We start from the raw sequence: 19,222 nt of genomic DNA, 5'->3' as shown, positions 1-19,222 counted from the left end.
AACTTTTCTGGCTCAAAGGATCGATCCTTTTCCATTGAAAAAAGATTGATCCCTTGGATTCCAATAGGTTTGGGATCGATCCCTTTACAAAAAGGATTGATCCCTCGAGTAAAATGATCGATCCCTTCACCAAAAGGATTGATCCCTTCCATTAAAGGATCAATTCTTTTCTTACAACGGTCGAATTATTTAAAAAAGATCGATTCTTTCAAAAAAGGATCGATCTCTTGTGCATTAAATATTGTTTTTGGTTGTAGGTAACGATTATAATGATCTCCTAAGGCTCAAAATGGCTAGAATTAATGGAGAAGGTATAAATTGAAGGTCAAAGCTTCCCAAGGTTAACAAGAAACATATTGAACCAACTCTTTAACATCAAAGTTTTGTTTTTGTACTTCGTTTATCAAATTCTTTGCTGTAATCACACTTGTGAGATACATTGTTTATTTTTCTCAAGTGTGTATTGGGTGAGTGCTTAAATTGTGCAAACATATTTTGCCTTGTGAGGTTTTCTCTTTCTTTGCTTGCTTCATTTGTATTTACTCTTTGAGAGAGTGTGTATTCAAGGTTTTGAGTAAAACCTTGAAGTGTTTGAAGGTTACACCTTGTCATTAAAAGTAAGTAAATCTAGTGGATTTGAGAAATCCTTAGTGTGGATGCTAAGATAGTGGATGTAGACTTTGTTTGAGAAAGTTGAATCACTCTAAATCGGTGTGCAAAAAGTTTATTTTTTTATTGTTTCCACCAAATTCTTAAAAAGGCCAATTCACCCCCTTATTGACGTTATTCGGTTGATCGATAAAGCTAACTATTGGCATCAGAGCGGATCTATATCTATGGTTTAACAACCTTGAGAAGGTCATAGGAGAGCTTTATCAATTTTCTCTACAACCGAGAAAGATGGTTTTAACTTCGGGCTCTTATTATGTTAAAGATTTTCAATCGGTCGACAAGCCATCTTATTTTAATGGTGCAAATTATGCATATTGGAATAATATGATGATGCTCTTCATTCAAACATATGATTTAGGAGCTTGGGAGTCTATCATGAAGGGTCTTTCTACTCCAACTAGAGCTTTGGCGAAATAGAGTGAAGAAGAGAAGAAAGAGTTCCAACTAAATGCTAAGGCCATGCACATTTTGGTTTGTGCATTAGGCCTGGATGAATATGGAAGAGTCTCCTTTTATTCAAATGTCAAGGAGATTTGGGACAAGCTCCAAGTCGCTCATGAAGGAACCGATGAAGGGAAACAAAAATTGATCTTATCAACCATAGCTATGAGAATTTCAAGATGAAACCAAATGAAGACATCAAATCTATGACGGATAGATTTTTCATAATTGTCAATGGCCTTAAGGATTTTGAAAACAAAATTGATGTGAAATCATGTTCTTTATGCTTTATATTGATCATATATGTTGATTTTGAGAACATGATGTTTAGATATAGCAAAACAAATTGAAAATATGCATGTTTAGGATCTTTAGAGCCATTAATGTTTGCGTGACTTGATTTGAATTTTAGTTGTGCAAATTATGGAGTAAATTTATCAATAATAAAAATTGGCATAATTTGATGTTTCAAGTTGAATTTCATGCACATTTAGTATCTTCTAAGTCATTAAAATTAATTTTCTATCAACAATATGACTTCGGTTGCATCAAATTCGAGTTGTATCATCCATTTTGGTCCTTAGAATAAAAATGCATTTTTTTCCAGAAACATTATTGATCCCTTTGATAAAAAGATCAACCCTTGCATTTTCCAGAAAAATGATCGATACCTTTGCAAAAAGGATTTATTCCTTTTTGCGAATGATTGGTCCCTTTAGACCAAAATTGTTTGGGAGCTGTTTTAAAACCTATTCAAGTCGCATTTCAACCTTTCAAGTCTATATTTCGAACCCAAACACCTAAAATATCCAAAACAAAAATCAATTTTCATAAAAAAATCCTTTAATCTGAATCAATTTCAAATGGGTTTTGTACAAAAATTAACTTTCTTCCATCCCTTTAACGTTTCATAACATCTTTTTGAAGGATTCAACACATTTGGGTAAGAATTTTCAAAACCCTAACTTTTTCAATTTTTACAATTTGGCAAAATTGGGTTGAACTAGGTGAATAGAGAAAATTTTTCATTGCAGATATTTGTGTTTTCTTGCAGGGAGTATTACCCATTGATCAAATCTTTCAAAATCAAAAGTTCTTATCATACACCCACAAGGTGTTCGATAAAAGTCCCCAACCAAAAACCACCACCAAGACCATTTGGTCATCAATTTTAATATCTTTCAAACCTATCTTTTGGCTCAAACTCAATTTTCATAATTTTTTTAATGCCTAAGAGAAAGACTATGGCTTCAAAGGGTAAATCCTCGAGTCAAATTGATTATTGGATTGACTAATGTTTCTGGAACACTAAAGCTCGTGAGCGTTTTGACTCATTCTTTGCATACCGATTGATCAAGGAAACTCGTAGAATTGACTGTAAATTTTTAGAAAAATTAGGTTTTCCTTACGAGTAAAATTTAAAAGATATGAAGCTTTTTACTTTTCTTAACTTTCATGGCTCAACTTTCCCTACATTGGTTCTAGTTTTTTTACTCAATTGCTCGTATGTTATCCGCTACTCGTGATGGCATTATCTATCGGATCATTGCTTCACATCTTATGGGTCAGACTGTCATTATTACTGTCGAGTTCATCGTCTAATTTTTTGACCTTCCTCTTACTGGCGATGACAACGAAAAAGACCCTTTTCCTCCTAAGATGTGCCCTATAAACAATAGAGTCATTATTTTCTCCCTTCACGATCGTTTGCTTCATCTCATTGTATCCCATTGTATCCATGCTCGAGGCACAAAGTTCTCCACCATTCGTGAGAACAATTATTGGTGGATGTTTTGCATCCAACATAGTCGTAAGCTTCATCTCGTTAGTATGATCTTCAACGATATAGTGAGTGACATCAAATTGAAGGCTCAACCGAATCTTGTCTATGGGATGTACCTTAGCCACTTGTAAAAGCTTTTTGACATTGACACTTCTTACGAGTCTGACATTTTCCCTTCCGTTTAGAGGACCAGTTGTCGCTGCACCATGGTGAAGATCGACTACTTGGATGAGCCTGAGGGATCCATGCATTGGGTCCATATTCGTCACGACGAGCACATGGATGATGAGCATGATGGAGACGAGAGCATGAATGAGGCTCATGACGATGATGTTAGCGAGGACCCCGAGAGAGTGGCTCACGTAGACTCGACACCTCCCGCAAATTTCTTTTGAGGATTTGAGGAGATGATGCATCAGTCTTTTGATTCCCTTCAAGACCATGTCGACTCCCCTTTCGATGTGATCGAGCATCGTCAGGATGCCCTTGAGGCTCATATGATCGAGGAGGTTCACGTGATTCAGCATCTTCTTGACATATTTTCCTTCCCTCCATCATCTTAGTTTATGCATGCATATCATATCATTTCATTATTGGATTTTTTAGACTTTGCTACATTTATGTTATTTGGATCTTTGATGTTTATTTGGTATTTGGTACTTGAATGCTTTATTTGGTTATTTGAATTTTTATGACTTTGGTACTTTATGCCTTATATGGATTTATCTATTTATGTTAAAGTACCTTGATGTTTCATATATAATTCTCTATATGTGTTTAATTGTTTCTAGCTTTATTTTGTAATTATTTTATCTCCTTGAATATTGTTTCTAACATTGTGAATTATTTTTGATATAACAAAAAAGGGAGAAGTATGTTTAAAATGAAAAATATTTTTAATTAAAATTGGAGCTTAAAGTTTTTTAATTCGTAAATCCTTTTATTATTTTTCTAAGGGGAGCATTTTTCAAAAACAATTTTTCAAAGAGCTTTGTTATATCAAAAATTGAGAGATTGTTGAATCTAGATTTTGATATAACAATTATTTATAAAATTGATTTTAGACTTAATTAAATTGATCAAAATTTTATCAAAAATAATTCAAAGTCCAAATTTACTTGAAAAACATGTTGTAAATGTTTTTCAACTTAGTCAAATCTTTTCAAAAACATACTCGATCATTTTCGCGCTTTAAAGTGAACTTTCCAAGCTTTTCTAGCTCAAAAGATCAACCGCTTAGAAAAAGAATCGACCCCTTTGACCAAGGATCGATCCCCTTGAAAAAGGATTGATCCCTTGGATTCTAGTGGGTTTGGGATCGATCCCTTTACAAAAACGATGGATCCCTCGATGAAAAGGATCGATCCCTTCCATTAAAGAATCGATTCATTTCTTACAACAGTAGAATTATTTAAAAAAAACCGATCCCTTGTGCATTAAATATTGTTTTTGGTAGTAGGTAACGACTATAATGATCCCTAACAGCTCCAAACAGCTAGAATTAATATAGATGGTATAAATTAAAGGTCAAAGTTTCCCAAGGTCAACAAGAAACATATTGAACCAATCTACCAACATCAAAGTTTTGTTTTTGGGCTTGTTTTGTCAAATTCTTTGTTGTAATCACACTTGTGAGCTACATTGTTTATTTTACTCAAGTGTGTATTGGGTGAGTGCTTAAATTGTGTAAACATATTTTGCCTTGTGAGGTTTTCTCAAGTTTTGGGTATAAACCTTGAAGTGTTTGTAAGGTTACACCTTGTCCTTAAAGGTAAGCAAATCTAGTGGATTTGAGAAATCCTTAGTGTGAATGCTAAGATAGTATATGTAGGCTTTGTTTGAGAAAGTTGAACCACACTAAATTGGTGTGCAAAAAGTTTATTTTTTGATTGCTTACACCAAATTTTTAAAAAAAGCCCATTAACTCCCTATTGGTGTTATTTGGTTGATTTTACTCAAGTGTGTATTGGGTGAGTGCTTAAATTGTGTAAACATATTTTGCCTCGTGAGGTTTTCTCAAGTTTTGGGTATAAACCTTGAAGTGTTTGTAAGGTTACACCTTGTCCTTAAAGGTAAGCAAATCTAGTGGATTTGAGAAATCCTTAGTGTGAATGCTAAGATAGTATATGTAGGCTTTGTTTGAGAAAGTTGAACCACATTAAATCGGTATGCAAAAAGTTTATTTTTTGATTGCTTACACCAAATTTTAAAAAAAGCCCATTAACTCCCTATTGGTGTTATTTGGTTGATCGATGTAGCTAACAATAGTGCTGAGTCAAATGTCAATGTGCAATATTCCTTGAATCCGTCTGTGTGAGATTTTGTTCCTCTTGCTTCATCTAATAGTACCATAATTATGCCTCGCCCAACATAATTATGCCTATTTTGTTGTTCACTGATTGGTAAAAGAATTTCTTGCATTGGTGTAACAAAATTAATGGGTCCATTGACAATGAAAGGTTAAAAATTAAACTTTGCATAAGGACCCTATACAGGCAAATTGTTTATTCCGAAATAGTGTTTTCCTCGGTTACGACTTCCGTACCCCCATTTAACTCTTGTTTGCGACTTCCATTGCAATAAAAACAATTTTCTGTAGTTATAGAGATACTTGTTGCAACTGATTACCCAATTTAGACTTTGTTTCTGAGACGCTTGCGCCATTCGTGACCCTGCTTCTACCGCTTGGGCTTTGTTAATTCTCTCCACTAAGATTAATGAAGCCTTTTCCTAGTGATTCCTACCTAGCGAAGAACCTACGAGTAATGATATATATAACTCGTCAAAGGGAGCTCTTAAGCTAAGACTTGTTAGGGAGAGAGAATCGTGTACTTGTATGATTGGAATAAACATTTGTCTTTCATTACGTCCAATAATTCTCTTAAATAGAGATATGGAAATTTATTCTTGTAAAATACTTGCTAAAATGATTATTCTAATAGGTATATTACTAAAAATAAGGTTATTTGTCTTCCTCTTCTTTGAGGCCTTTAATTCGTTGTCCACAGTCCTGCATTTGCATGAATGATGTGCTTTTACCATTTGCTATGCCCTTGGGCTAAAACATTTGAGAAATGCAAGGTGATTGAGGATATACCCTTAGCCACTCAAACATGTTTTTTTCTCCTTGTGCTTTCCATTTATGTGCCAAGGAGACAAGATTATGTGGCAACTAAGTTGATTAGTAGTAGTTAAAAAATATACACACAAATGTATACAGTCCTAGGTAAACTGCAGCAAACCATCAAAATAGTTTCAGCAATTTCAGAGTATTCACCAAATTAAAAGCTTGGCAGCATCCGTAAAAACTGTTTATCTTTTACTACCTAATCAGCCCGATAATTCATCTTGTTCTGGGTGCTTTCCTTTTTTCTTATTTTTGAATAATTTGCTTTCATCTTCAGAGAAACAAACACGTATTGGTTTTCACTGAAATTATGAGGCCTTGTGTTACTGGACAGTTGGAATATTTGGGTTGTGCAGAACACTGCAATCACTCAATCTGACTAGGTTCCTCAAATATTCTTACTTTCAACCAACCACGTCCTTTAATTTGATCCCTGAACTAAGTAGTATCTTTTCTAGGTTTATCTGCTGCTCAAGTATATTCTTTTTTCTTTTTACTTTTTTTTTGAGATAATAGCTCTGGAGAGTGGCAAGGTTATTGAACGGGTATCACATGACATGCTCTTGGCAAAGGCAGGAAGATATGCACAGCTGTGGACACGGCAAAATAATTCCATCAACGCCTTGGATGCAGCCAGTGGAAGCTGAGGTTCGAAACGTTATAACATGGTTGTCATATATAAGGAAACTGGATCACATAAACGCTTAAATAGGCATACAAATTTTGTATTTCAACCATTGCTATTCTTTTGTGCCCGTCCTAGCATGATGGAGATGAAGTTATGTATGTTCTCCGCTTTCAGTGTTGGGGCATAGTTGTGTCTGATTTATGGTACAGTTACGGTGCATCAAACTGAAGCATCTGAACTTAGATACCGATAGTAAAATACCATGATATGGTGTTATTGATCAATGGCACCCTTCAGGCGTTAGTTTTGGTGCGGCCTTGCATTGAACCTCGGATCCATGCTATATGCTAGTTTTGTAATCTTCTGGTTCCTTATGAAATTTTGGCAAAATGTTAAAATTAATGATTCTCATTATTGTACGTTATTAACTCTGTGCGGTGTGTTTGACACTGTTCTTGCATTTGAATACCTTATACCTAGCTGATTCTATTGTCAGTGGCGGATCTAGATATTGCTCGTCTCTTCATTTTGAAATTTAATTTTTTGTATTTTTTATATTTTTTTTATTGTCTATTTTGAAATTTTATTTATATTTATCTCATAGAAATTTTATTTATATTTATCTCGTAGAAATTTTATTTATACTTTTCTCGTACAAAAATTTATATTATTAATATATAGTGTATACTAAAGAAATATTTCTAGATCCGTTATTTGTTGTGTTTTCATTGTCAAGTCTCTAATTGAATCTAGTTATATATGTGGTACTAAAATTCTGCGTTTATGACCTAACCTCTCAATTTCAATATGTTTTAGTATCTAAATTTTTATTTTTTTTCAAAATCATATCTAATTTTTATTTTTGTTTCAGTTTAGTACCCCGTTAATAACTTAACATTAAGTTTTTTTTAAATGAAAGTTTAGATACTAAAACAGACTAAAAATGATATTTTAAGTACTAAATGCATTAAGTTTTTAACGGTGGAGTACTAAAAAATGAAATAAAAACTAAATATTAGATATGATTTTGAAAAATTTGAAAATTTAGATATTAAAATGGATTAAAATTAATAATTTAAATATTAAACGCATAGTTTACCCTAAATGATATTAGGCTATCCAAAAATTATAGGTAAATATGATGAATCTTATTAAATGATATTAGGTTATCAAAAATATTATAGGCGAATATGATGAGTAAGCTTTTAACCTGTACAATGACCAAAATGAAAATATTCATTAATATAGTTACTCCAATAAAAAATTATTTCAATAACCAAAGTGGAAGAGTCTTAGAAATATAATAACTACTAATATAATTTACCCAAACAAATTTATAACCCAATGATTGCTTTGGGTTCGTACCAGTCTTACATTGACGTTAAAACCGTGTCGCTTAAATTACCTATTAAGCTGACTCATCGTTTAGTGGATTCAATTCCGTTGACTAGATTATTTATATTTGAAAAGTCAAATTGAATAAAAAAATTTAAATTTTTATATCGATGAGTTTTGTTTTATAATTTAAACTTGATTCAATATTTTTTATGTTGATTCAATTTCATAAAGTTTAACTCAAGTTTTATTTGATTTTTTTATTTAATTTTAATTATAAATATCTAGAATATTATGAAACTATTTAATTTTAATTTAAACTATTTTTCTATAATTATATTTGATCAAAGGTGGAGCTATCTTGGGTCCAAAGGAGTCCAGGCTATTGTAAAAAAATTATGTTCGATAAATTTTGATTTAATAGTATTTTAATTCATGTAAAAAAATTATTTAAATTAAAAAAATAAGAATTTATTAAATATTTAATCATGTAGGGGTCGGACTAAAGAATGATAACCCAATGCTCTCGATTTTTTGATCTAATAACAATTTAGGTCATTGTAAGTTTAAATATTAGACAAATTAGACATTGTTTTCTAAATTTTAAGTTTAAATACCTAATAAGCCATTATATGTTCCTAAAAAGTTCAATATTTCGCTCACTGTCAATTCCTAATCCTGGTTCAGTCACTGCATACAATATATATTTTTTATATGTATAGATAGTCGAGGGATTCGACTCAAACTTGAAGCTCAAACCTCTAACTATTTAAATTTTGAGTAAAAAAATTGATTTATTTGAGTTCTATTTTGTAACTTGACTAGAATTTAATTTTTTAATCAACTTGAATTTATAAAATTACAACTGAAAATCAATTCAAATCAAATTGTATGAAAAAGTTCAATTTCTCAAATCAAATTGATAGAAATCATTAGGTTATTAACGATCAATACAAATTATTGACATGATATTTTTTATATAAGTTTAACTGACACATCAGTGTTACTGTTAAATTTTTACCGACGAGTAATTAAAATTATACTAGAACGTAGTATTAAATATAATTTTAAAAAATAATTGAAATAACCAAAATAAAACTGTAAAAATAATTAACTGACTAAATACATAGTTTAGTGTAATAAATAATTAAAAATTGATATATTTAAATAATAAAATCTCATTTGTATTTCTCATTCAAAACCTACATGCTCCTCCACGCTCTAATCATTATCATAGCTTTTATTCATTATCCAATTCAAAAATATTTGAATTTATCATCCTTTATTTTTTTTTAAAAATAAAATAGAATCAAATTATAAGTAAAAACATTTGTTAGCTTTGACTGCAGAAGACATTTATTATAGAAATAAATCAATTTCAATAAACTTTTTCTTCAATTTTTGCAATCTCATCATTACATATATATATATATGCATTCATTATTCATCCTCAACTGCATTTAAAACTATTTCCCCTATTTTTCAAGATATTTGTGGAAATGATTTTAATAATTAATCTTTCACGTTTTTGTAAATTTAATGTAAAACATTTTTCGTAATTTAATCTAAATCATAATAATAATTAAATTAGTGTTTTTTCTTTAATCTGCTTAAATTAGGAGTGAGTATAAGATTACGATCGTGTGAGTAAAAAAAACCGAGTTGACGAGTTCTATTTTATAACTAAAATTTTATTAAATTTTTTTGAGTCGATTTGAATTTATAAAATTTGAGTTGAATTTCTCTAGTATCTATTTAAATTTAATTATAAAATATTTTATAATGTGATGATACAAATTGATTATAATTTAAACAACTTTCTATAACCATATAATGTCTATGTATCATGTAAAGTTGAGATATTTGACTTGAACTTGAAAATCAATCTACTAATTACTAAAAATTTTGAATTATTCAAGTCATATTTTATAACTCAACTCAAATTTAAAATATTTTCCAAACAAATCGAGTTTAGAAAACTGTGAGTTGAATCAAGTCAAGTCAAGTTTTTAACATCGAGTCGAATAAAAAATTTAAATTTTTTTTAGTCTAATCGAGTTTTGTTCACTCCTAACAAAAATAGAGAAAATAAAGAGAAATGATGTTCTAATATGATGTGTGAATTAGTCACCGAATAAAAATGAGGAAAAAAAGGTATTTGAAAGAAGCATGAAGATGAGTATATTTTATGAGTGTCAATATTTTAGGTAGTCTGTAACAAATCTGAGGGTGGTTGGAAGTGGGGGAATGAATGGTGTGGTAGTGAAAGAGGAGCAAGTTGACAATGATTTGGCGCTTCATTTTTTTTTATTTTTTTATTTTTAACAATAATTTATACAATATAATAGTAGAAATTTATTATTAAAAATCAAATATAAAGTTAATGATTTTATATGAAGTTCATTTATCATTCTATAATCATTTATTAACATTTTTATAATAAATATTTTTTATCACCATCTTAGATACAACAAAATCATTTATTATTGTAGTAGAATCATGACAAGTATTTTGAAGAAAACTTAAAATTTAACATGTAAAAGAAAAAGACATTTGTCACCATTTTAACCACACTTATAGAAGAAAAAAATAAAAATTTAAATATAATCATATTTGTCATAATTTAGTATTGTTTGTAAAATTATTATTTTTAAATAGTAACATATTTAATAAATTATCATACCATTCTTAAATATTCAAAACATTTTGTCGTTTACGATAATTGTATATGTTTAAAGAATTATACCAACACTTAAAATATTATTTTATTTCCCTTAATAATCTATCAAGGCATGAAATTAACTCAATACGTACATATTTGTCCACTTTGCATGGTTAGAACCGAAGAAGCATCTAAATGAATTAAGTACTAGTTGTTGAGATGGAATGATATTATATAAAAGGTGAGGGACCGAGGGTTGTTGAATTAAATTAATATACATATAGATACCTACCCATCGAGCTTGAGGGAGCCGATTCCCTAAAATAAAAGCCACTATAATTAATCACATAATATCAAGATTTTATTAAAATAACAATTTTAATTATTATTTTAGAGTATTTTAGTTTTTACGTTTTATTTTAGGTCAAAAAAATCTCATTTGTGAATAAAAATCATTAGTCAACAAATGGTTAACGCTCCAAAATAGATGTCTTTTTGACCTAAAATAAAACGGTGAAGGTGTCGAGACAGTATTTGCTCGGTAAAAACAAGTGTCGTTATTTTCTAAATCTCGTCTCGAAAAAGTAAGTGTTTTTCTTCTTGCATAAGATAAAACACAATTTGAGGAGTCGCCACCAATCATTTATCGAGGTGTGATTGGTCACCAAAAACGCTTGGTTATTTTAATAAAATTTATAAAAATATTATTAAAACAACACAAAAAGTGTATGCTTACCAGAAAATGAGTTCTAGAGTCGGTTACGTGTGGGGAATGATTATCACCCCCTCAACGCCCAAAATTGGTATATTTTTTTATTAATTAATGTCTTCGCAGTAAATTTACAAATCAAAATTAATTTAGTTTTATGATTCCTAAATAAATATTAAGGGTATTATTTTATAGCAACAAATCATTTAAAATACCTTCCTAATCAGTTAAGGAGATATTTTATGATTTATTGTGTAAAATAATATGGCCCGAATACATGTAATAACTATAATAAAATTAGAGGGATTATATTGCAAAATATCTAAATTAATGGCCCTAATTCAAAAATTATGAAATCTAGGTACTATTAGTGTAATTTAACCATAAATAATAATTCGGGATTAAAATATAAATTATTAAAATCTAAGAACTAAATATGCTATTTACCCTAAAGATATATAAATATACGGGTAATGACTAAAATATAATAAAATAAAATGCGAAAACAAAATTAAAATGCATAGAAACCTGATTTCGTGACCAAAATGCAAAGCTTACAAATTATAGGGACCACAGGTGTAATTTACCCATTCTTGAAATTACGCAGAGGTTCCTCCCCAAAAACACGTAGTTTCGGGAGGGTATAAATACCCCATTAACCGACCATTTAGGCCAAAATCTCTCATTTCCTCTCTTTGTTTCTCTCTAGAATTCTCTCGCCGGAGGGATGCCGGTCACCTGCCGACCACCTTATGTCGTCGCCGACAACCACCGTCGGGCATCGTTTACGGTGATCGAAATTCAAAAAACCATCTCAAAATGGCCTCTGACCTCTCCTAAACCCAAATCCGGCCTTCACTTCTCTTAAAAATCCATCAAACTTAGTAGATCTAGGTTTATACCTTCGACATTTTGGTTCTCCGATGGCGCGTGGAGGCTCGACGACTGCGGTAAGCCTTCTCTCCCATCTTTTCCTTTCGATTTTCTGTTTATTGGTGGTGGGTTTGCTCTCTGTTGGTTGGTTGCTTCTCACATTATTTTGTTCCCATTGCTTCTCTCTGTTTCGTTCATCTCTCGTTGTTGTGTGTATGTGTCCTCTCTTGCAGGATCGGTGAATGACCTTTTATAGGCCTCCATGGTGCGCCCTTTGGACCGGTTAATAGAGTGAATCCCGGTTAGTCACCAGAGTTACGGTGGTGACTCACCCTAGGGTTGTGAGATGTGTGGTCATCCTTGTTTCATCTGGAGTATTCTGGTGAGGCGGTGGTGGCGTGGCAACGTCGGATTGGAGCACCTGGAGGCGATGGCCGAAATAGCCCTGGGGTGTAATGAAACCATAGGGTTTCTAGAAGCTTCATTTGGGTTGTTCATCTCCCTTTTGATCGAACGGTGGTGATTGCTGACGGCTGGAACTTTGAGTAGAAAACCCTAAACGTGTTTGGGCCTTCTCGGGCCTGCTGGATTGTTTGGGCCTGGATCGGTTCTGTTGGGCCTTCAAGTTCTTGTAAATGGGCCTCCATATTTTGCTTTGTATTTGGATGATAGAGATCTTTTTGTCATAAAGTGAAATGTTGGGAAGCCAAAATACTAAAAAAATAGAGTCTAAAATGACAATTCTAATAAACGTTGGGTGGTTAATTATGATATTATACCTATAATAATAGTACCATTTTCCTTTTGTCCCATAGTATAATAATAACACCTTTAAAGTTGAAAGAAAACTCATCATCACATGTATCCATATGATCTTTTACCATATTCACCTTCAAATCCGGCAAGTGTGACCAGAACAGCTATTACTGACAGGTTGAAATGTAATTTAATAATCCCTAGTCTATGGTATGGTGGATAAAAAACAATTAAGTGTACAATATAGTATTAGTAAGAGAATGTTGCATATATGGAAGGGTTGAATAATTAATAAGATTTGTGTCATTTGCATCTGTTGGCTTCATATATAGTCTGGACTGGATGGTTAGCATTTTGGAAGATATATAATACTAGAACAGCAAGGTGTAATATAGTTTTATATCAACTACCAGAAAAGTAGGTCTAATTTTATTTCTCTTAACATGTGATTAGGGTTGCACCTTTTCTACCCATGGGACAAGATATTAATATAGACTTGTTTATAACCACAATTATTTTTGTTCATTTTATAGTTTCAGAATAACGTCACACATTTGAATTAAATTTTAACTGTAAAATCATCACCGTTGAGAATATTTTACTTGAATATCATACGACTTTAATTAATGATTGTTTATATCTTGTGTTGTTACACCGTTTTACTACATCATAGATTTATGTCAATTACTTGTGGAGACATGAACGCCCACAAATTAAGATGTATATGGTGACATTGATTAACGTTGTTTGGTAAAAGAATGAGACCATATTGATTAATGTTTCATCTAGTTATAAAAATTAGAATAAAAAAGAAAAATAAGAATTCTTGTTAAAAGATAATAATATTAATAATAATCGTATGATAAAATAGATATTAAAATTTTACGTAAAAATTTATGGATCAAAGAAGACAATATTCACTAAATAATATAAGATTAATTCTCGTAAATAACTTTACTTATAACCTTAATCTATAATATTTATTTATATGTGGGTTTTATTTTCTTTGTTCTTAGTATACTTTAGTTATTGGTGTTTTGCTTTCACCGGAACCAAGACATTTTGCTTTTTTGGGTTATTTTAATAAATGATTGGTGTTTCATTTCAATTAATAATAAAAAATGAAATTTGTATAGTAAAATATATATGTTAAATATTTTTCGTCTCATATACATAATTTTAATAGATATATTTGATCAACATAAATAATAAAATTATTTATGAGAGTGATTGATAGATTTAACTACTTTATTTTGATATGCATAAAAGAGTGAGACATACAAATATAAAAAAGTAAATATAAATATTATTATTTGTTGACTATAGAACATTTTAAATGAGATAATTTTAAAAACTAAAACAAATACATTTAGTGAAATGAAAGAAGTATGTTTTATACCGTCAATCATTATAAAATAAAATTACTTTCAATCAAATTTATTAATTAATTTGAGTTAAATCAAATTCGAATTAGGTTTTAGTATTATTAAAAAAAAGTAGACAATTGTTGGAGAGAAATTAAGTGAATATTGATTTATGAATTATGATCATTGGGTTTCACTTGGAAAGAGTGAAGGAGTTAAATCAAATTCGAATTAGGTTTTAGTAATATTAAAAAAAAGTAGACAATTGTGTAGGAACAAGGAACAAGCTTGAAGCTTAGTACCCATCTCTCTTCCAAAGTACTAATTACCAAATAAGGTTGGTTGTTTTTACTTTTTAACTTTCAGTTCAGCCTATATTTTCCTCCAGATCCAAAACCACTTGTATTCCATTTGTACAAATATTGTATTTTCACTTTTTTATTTTATTTTATTCTTTTAACTCTTAAACAATGCAGTCTCCTGTTTCAATGAGTTCTGACTGCATTTGTAACAGACGCAGCTGCTGGTTGAGTGCATGTCAGTTTCACTTTTGAGTTGGAGTTTGCTGCTTCTTGCACATTTCAGTTTCACCAAATTTCGGATCTGAAGCTCAAATCATATTTTTGGTTCCTTTTTCAAATGCAAATGCTGCTGGCTGCTGCTGCTATTTCCTTTCAACCCTGAACTCACCTTCACCAAACTCCAGGTTGCTCCTTATGTGCTCATCTGGATTTGGATGCTGTTTCCCCAGGTTTCATTCTTCTCTCTCTTCTTCTGTTATTCACATTTTTATTTTCATTATTGCTTTCCCCCATCTCAGAAACAAGCTTGTAGATCTGTGTAGTCCCGTGAATGTTCTAGTTCTTTTACATCAGCTCAAACTTCTTTAGTGACTGGTAGTTCAACAATTTGTGGGTTTCTTCTATGCTCTCCAAGTTTTAATTTTTCGTTAAAAAAATAACTTTTTTGGGGGGTTGTTTCTGCTCCAATGTGGCTTTGGATTTTGAATATTCCCTACTTTTTTTGCACAAGGCAAGCTTGGGTGGTTTAACTACTCCACCCTCTTTAACAACCTCTCTAAAATTTTGAATTTCCCCTTTTCTTAAAAGGAAAGAGGAGAAGAAAAGACCCTGTTATTTTAAGTAGAAAAGCTTTGAAATCTTATGAACTTGCTGTCTTAGTTATCACAATTTATCTGTAAAATTGCTCTTTTATTTCTAGTGCTGAAAGGGTCTAGCTTTTCTTTTTCCTAAGTATATTATTCTCTTGCAGCTCGTTAATGGAAAAGCACTTATGTTGTTCCTTTGCTGTTTCTGAAACCCCTTTTCACTTTAGCTTTGATTTTTTTTCTTCTTTTAATATTTTTACATCCCTTCCAGGCCTTTTAGTAGAAAAAAAAATTTATTCACAAAATTACAAAGAAAATGATATGACTTATATTATTAAAAGACATCATTAGAATGCCATTTTGCTTGTGGAATGCTTTTTGGATGTGTTTTTCCTTGCTTTTCTGTGATTGCATTATATGTTTGCTAGTTCCCATTCCTTATTATTATGCTTCCTACACTTCTTATTGAATATGTTTCCCCTTGTTTCAGAAGCTAGTTAGGGTTTTAGATCTACTGGTCCTCGAAGAGCATAGCATCTAAGTACATTCTTACTGAGTACTTTTTACTCATTCCAAAATGGATATAAATTTATTCACAAATTACAAAGAAAATGATATGACTTATATTATTAAAAGACATCATTAGATGCCATTTTGCTGTGGAATGCTTTGGATGTTTTTTTCCTTGCTTTTCTGTGATTGCATTATATGTTTGCTAGTTCCCATTCCTTATTATTATGCTTCCTACTTTCTATTGAATATGTTTCCCCTTGTTTCAGAAGCTAGTTAGGGTTTTAGATCTACTGGTCCTCGAAGAGCATAGCACCTAAGTACATCTTACTGAGTACTTTTTACTCATTCCAAAATGGATATAGAAGAAAATGTCATTGTACATTTTATTGGATGTGTTTCCCCCTCATTTGAAAAGTATAAAAGATAGTTACATGGCTACTTTAAATTTTAGCAACTGCTGCTGAGCATGAATTTTAGTGATCTTCGGGATGTTTTGATTTCTGCCAGATAACTAATTGGTCATCTGATGTAGTCTTAGCTCTTTATTTTGCTTTGCTCCGGTTACCTCAGATTGTTTCTGTGCTTGTGTTTTCCTCGTGTTTTGCAGTTTTCATTCTTGCAACCGAATGGTGTAGCATTGCATTCTTTTCCATAAACATTGATTTGAGTTCATCATACAGCTCCCTGACGTGTTTGCTGGTCTTTTCTTTGGAACAGGAAATTAGTTGGGACCACTGATATTGCATTTTCATAACCATAATCATTGTCATATTCACTGTACCAAACAACAATCAATGGAGTTCTGCATGAGTTTGGTGTTTTCTTCCCTTGTCGTCATAACTATTTTTCTTCCTCTAATAACCGCTGATCTCAACTCCGATAAGCAAGCCCTCCTTGACTTTCTTGCTGCTGTCCCCCACCGTCGAAATCTAAACTGGAGCTCAACTAGTCCAATATGCTCGTCCTGGTTTGGCGTTACTTGCTCACAGGATAATTCTAGTGTGTCCGCCCTCAGGCTCCCCGGGGTTGGATTTATGGGCCATATCCCGTCCAACACTCTCGGTAAATTAGGTTCCCTCAGGACTCTCAGCCTTAGATCTAATCGTTTTAATGGTGATCTTCCTTCAGATATCACCACTCTTCCATCACTCCAATACCTCTACCTACAACATAATAACTTCACCGGTGATCTTCTTGCTTCCTTTTCCCGCCAACTCAATGTGTTGGATCTTTCATTCAATTCTTTTACAGGTGACATTCCAGAAACAATACGAAACCTAACAATGCTCACTCGATTGAACTTTGAGAACAACAATCTCTCTGGATCTATACCTAATCTTAATCTCACTAGGCTCAAGCTTTTGAATTTAAGCTATAACCAGCTCAGTGGTTCGATCCCATCATCGCTTCAAAGATTTCCTAATTCATCTTTTGTAGGGAACTCACTATTATGTGGTCCTCCTCTACAAGCCTGCTCTCCATCTCATCACCTTCTCCTGCTCATTCTACACCCCCACCAATGCTTCCTCACAAACAAGGCTCCAAAAGGAAACTGAGCTTGGGAGTTATTATTGCCATTGCAGTTGGAGGGTCTGTAGTACTAATTCTTTTAGTCTTAATCATCTTATGCTGCTGTCTGAAGAAAAAAGATAATGATGGAAGTGGTGTATTAAAGGGGAAGACATCTGGTGGTGTCAGGAGTGAGAAGCCAAAAGAGGAGTTCGGGAGCGGGGTGCAAGAACCCGAGAAAAACAAGCTAGCTTTCTTTGAAGGATGTTCTTATAATTTTGACCTTGAGGATTTATTAAGGGCTTCAGCTGAAGTTCTGGGAAAGGGTAGTTATGGAACAGCATACAAGGCTGTTCTGGAGGAATCGACAACTGTTGTAGTCAAACGGTTGAAGGAAGTGGTTGTGGGGAAGAAGGATTTTGAGCAGCAAATGGAGATTATAGGAAGGGTTGGGCAGCACCCGAATGTCGTCCCGCTCCGTGCTTATTATTACTCCAAGGATGAGAAGCTCTTAGTTTATGACTATATACCAGGCGGTAGCTTATCTACACTTTTGCATGGTACATATTTTCTTTTCTTTCTGTCCTTCAATTAAGCTTGTTAAGAAGATGCATGCAATTAATTCAGGCATTTTGATAACAGGAGACAGGGGAGGTGGAAGAAGCTCATTAGACTGGGAATCCAGAGTAAAAATCTCCCTTGCAGTTGCCAGAGGAATTTTCCACATCCATTCTATGGGTGGTCCAAAGTTTACACATGGAAATATCAAGTCCTCAAATGTTCTCGTCAATCAAGATCATGAGGGGTGCATCTCCGATTTGGGTTTGACCCCTCTTATGAATGTCCCTGCAACCCCATCCCGGACAGTGGGGTATCGTGCTCCTGAGGTGATCGAAACCCGTAAGCATTCACATAAATCAGATGTATACAGCTTTGGTGTCTTGCTCCTAGAGATGCTAACAGGGAAAGCACCACTGCAATCACCTAGAAGGGATGACATGGTTGATCTTCCAAGGTGGGTACAATCTGTGGTGAGGGAGGAATGGACAGCCGAGGTGTTTGATGTCGAGTTGATGAGGTTCCAAAACATCGAAGAAGAAATGGTGCAGATGTTACAAATAGGGATGGCATGCGTGTCGAAGGTACCAGACATGCGACCAAACATGGATGAAGTTGTAAGAATGATCGAAGAAGTCCGGCAATCAGACTCAGAGAACCGGCCATCGTTCGAGGAGAACAAGTCGAAAGAATCGAATGTGCAGACCCCGTGAATGTCTGAAAGCTGATGCATTGTGGTTTTAAGAATGGGCAAATCAAGGTTTCCTCATCCAACCATGCATGCTTGCATGGCTTTCTCAAAGTTATCAGTGGTGTTGGTGTTGTGTAATATTTCAGAGTGTATTGATGAATTTTTCTGGTTAATTCAATTAGGGGGTGGTTTTCCTTCTTTTGTTTTATATATGATTTTTTTAACATCTTCCTGATTTGTTGTAATGTTAAATTTGGGCAAAGAAATGAAATTAAGAACTTTGTGTTCTGTATCATTTTTTCAATAATGAGCGAGTGTTTTTTTCTTTTCTTTTTCATGCATGCCTTGTCTAGTCTTCCTAATAGACTTGTAAATTAAGTCGGAAAAGATAGTTTATATGATATAATTTCTGACAATATTAGATTTATAAAATAATTTGAAACCTGCAAGTGAAAATGTTAAAAGATTAACATAAGTGTATGTCTTGAAATTG

At 32.5% G+C, this 19,222-nt stretch overlaps 1 protein-coding gene across 1 annotated transcript; it reads left to right on the top strand.

Moving 5' to 3' along the window:
• The first annotated feature begins 16,496 nt into the window (after positions 1-16,496).
• On the top strand, positions 16,497-19,019 carry LOC120179210 (probable inactive receptor kinase At5g58300). The gene is given in 3 exon segments (XM_039184865.1): positions 16,497-17,452; positions 17,455-18,040; positions 18,123-19,019. Coding segments are annotated over 3 exon segments (1,902 nt in total). The 5' UTR covers positions 16,497-16,765; the 3' UTR covers positions 18,752-19,019.
• Positions 19,020-19,222: the final 203 nt, after the last annotated feature.

This window comes from Hibiscus syriacus, unplaced genomic scaffold (assembly GCF_006381635.1).
Source record: "Hibiscus syriacus cultivar Baekdansim isolate YM2019G1 unplaced genomic scaffold, ASM638163v2 tig00112408_pilon, whole genome shotgun sequence".
Lineage (NCBI taxonomy): Eukaryota > Viridiplantae > Streptophyta > Magnoliopsida > Malvales > Malvaceae > Hibiscus > Hibiscus syriacus.
The sequence above is the reverse complement of the archived record's forward strand: the minus strand, read 5'-3'. Positions and strand labels throughout refer to the sequence as shown.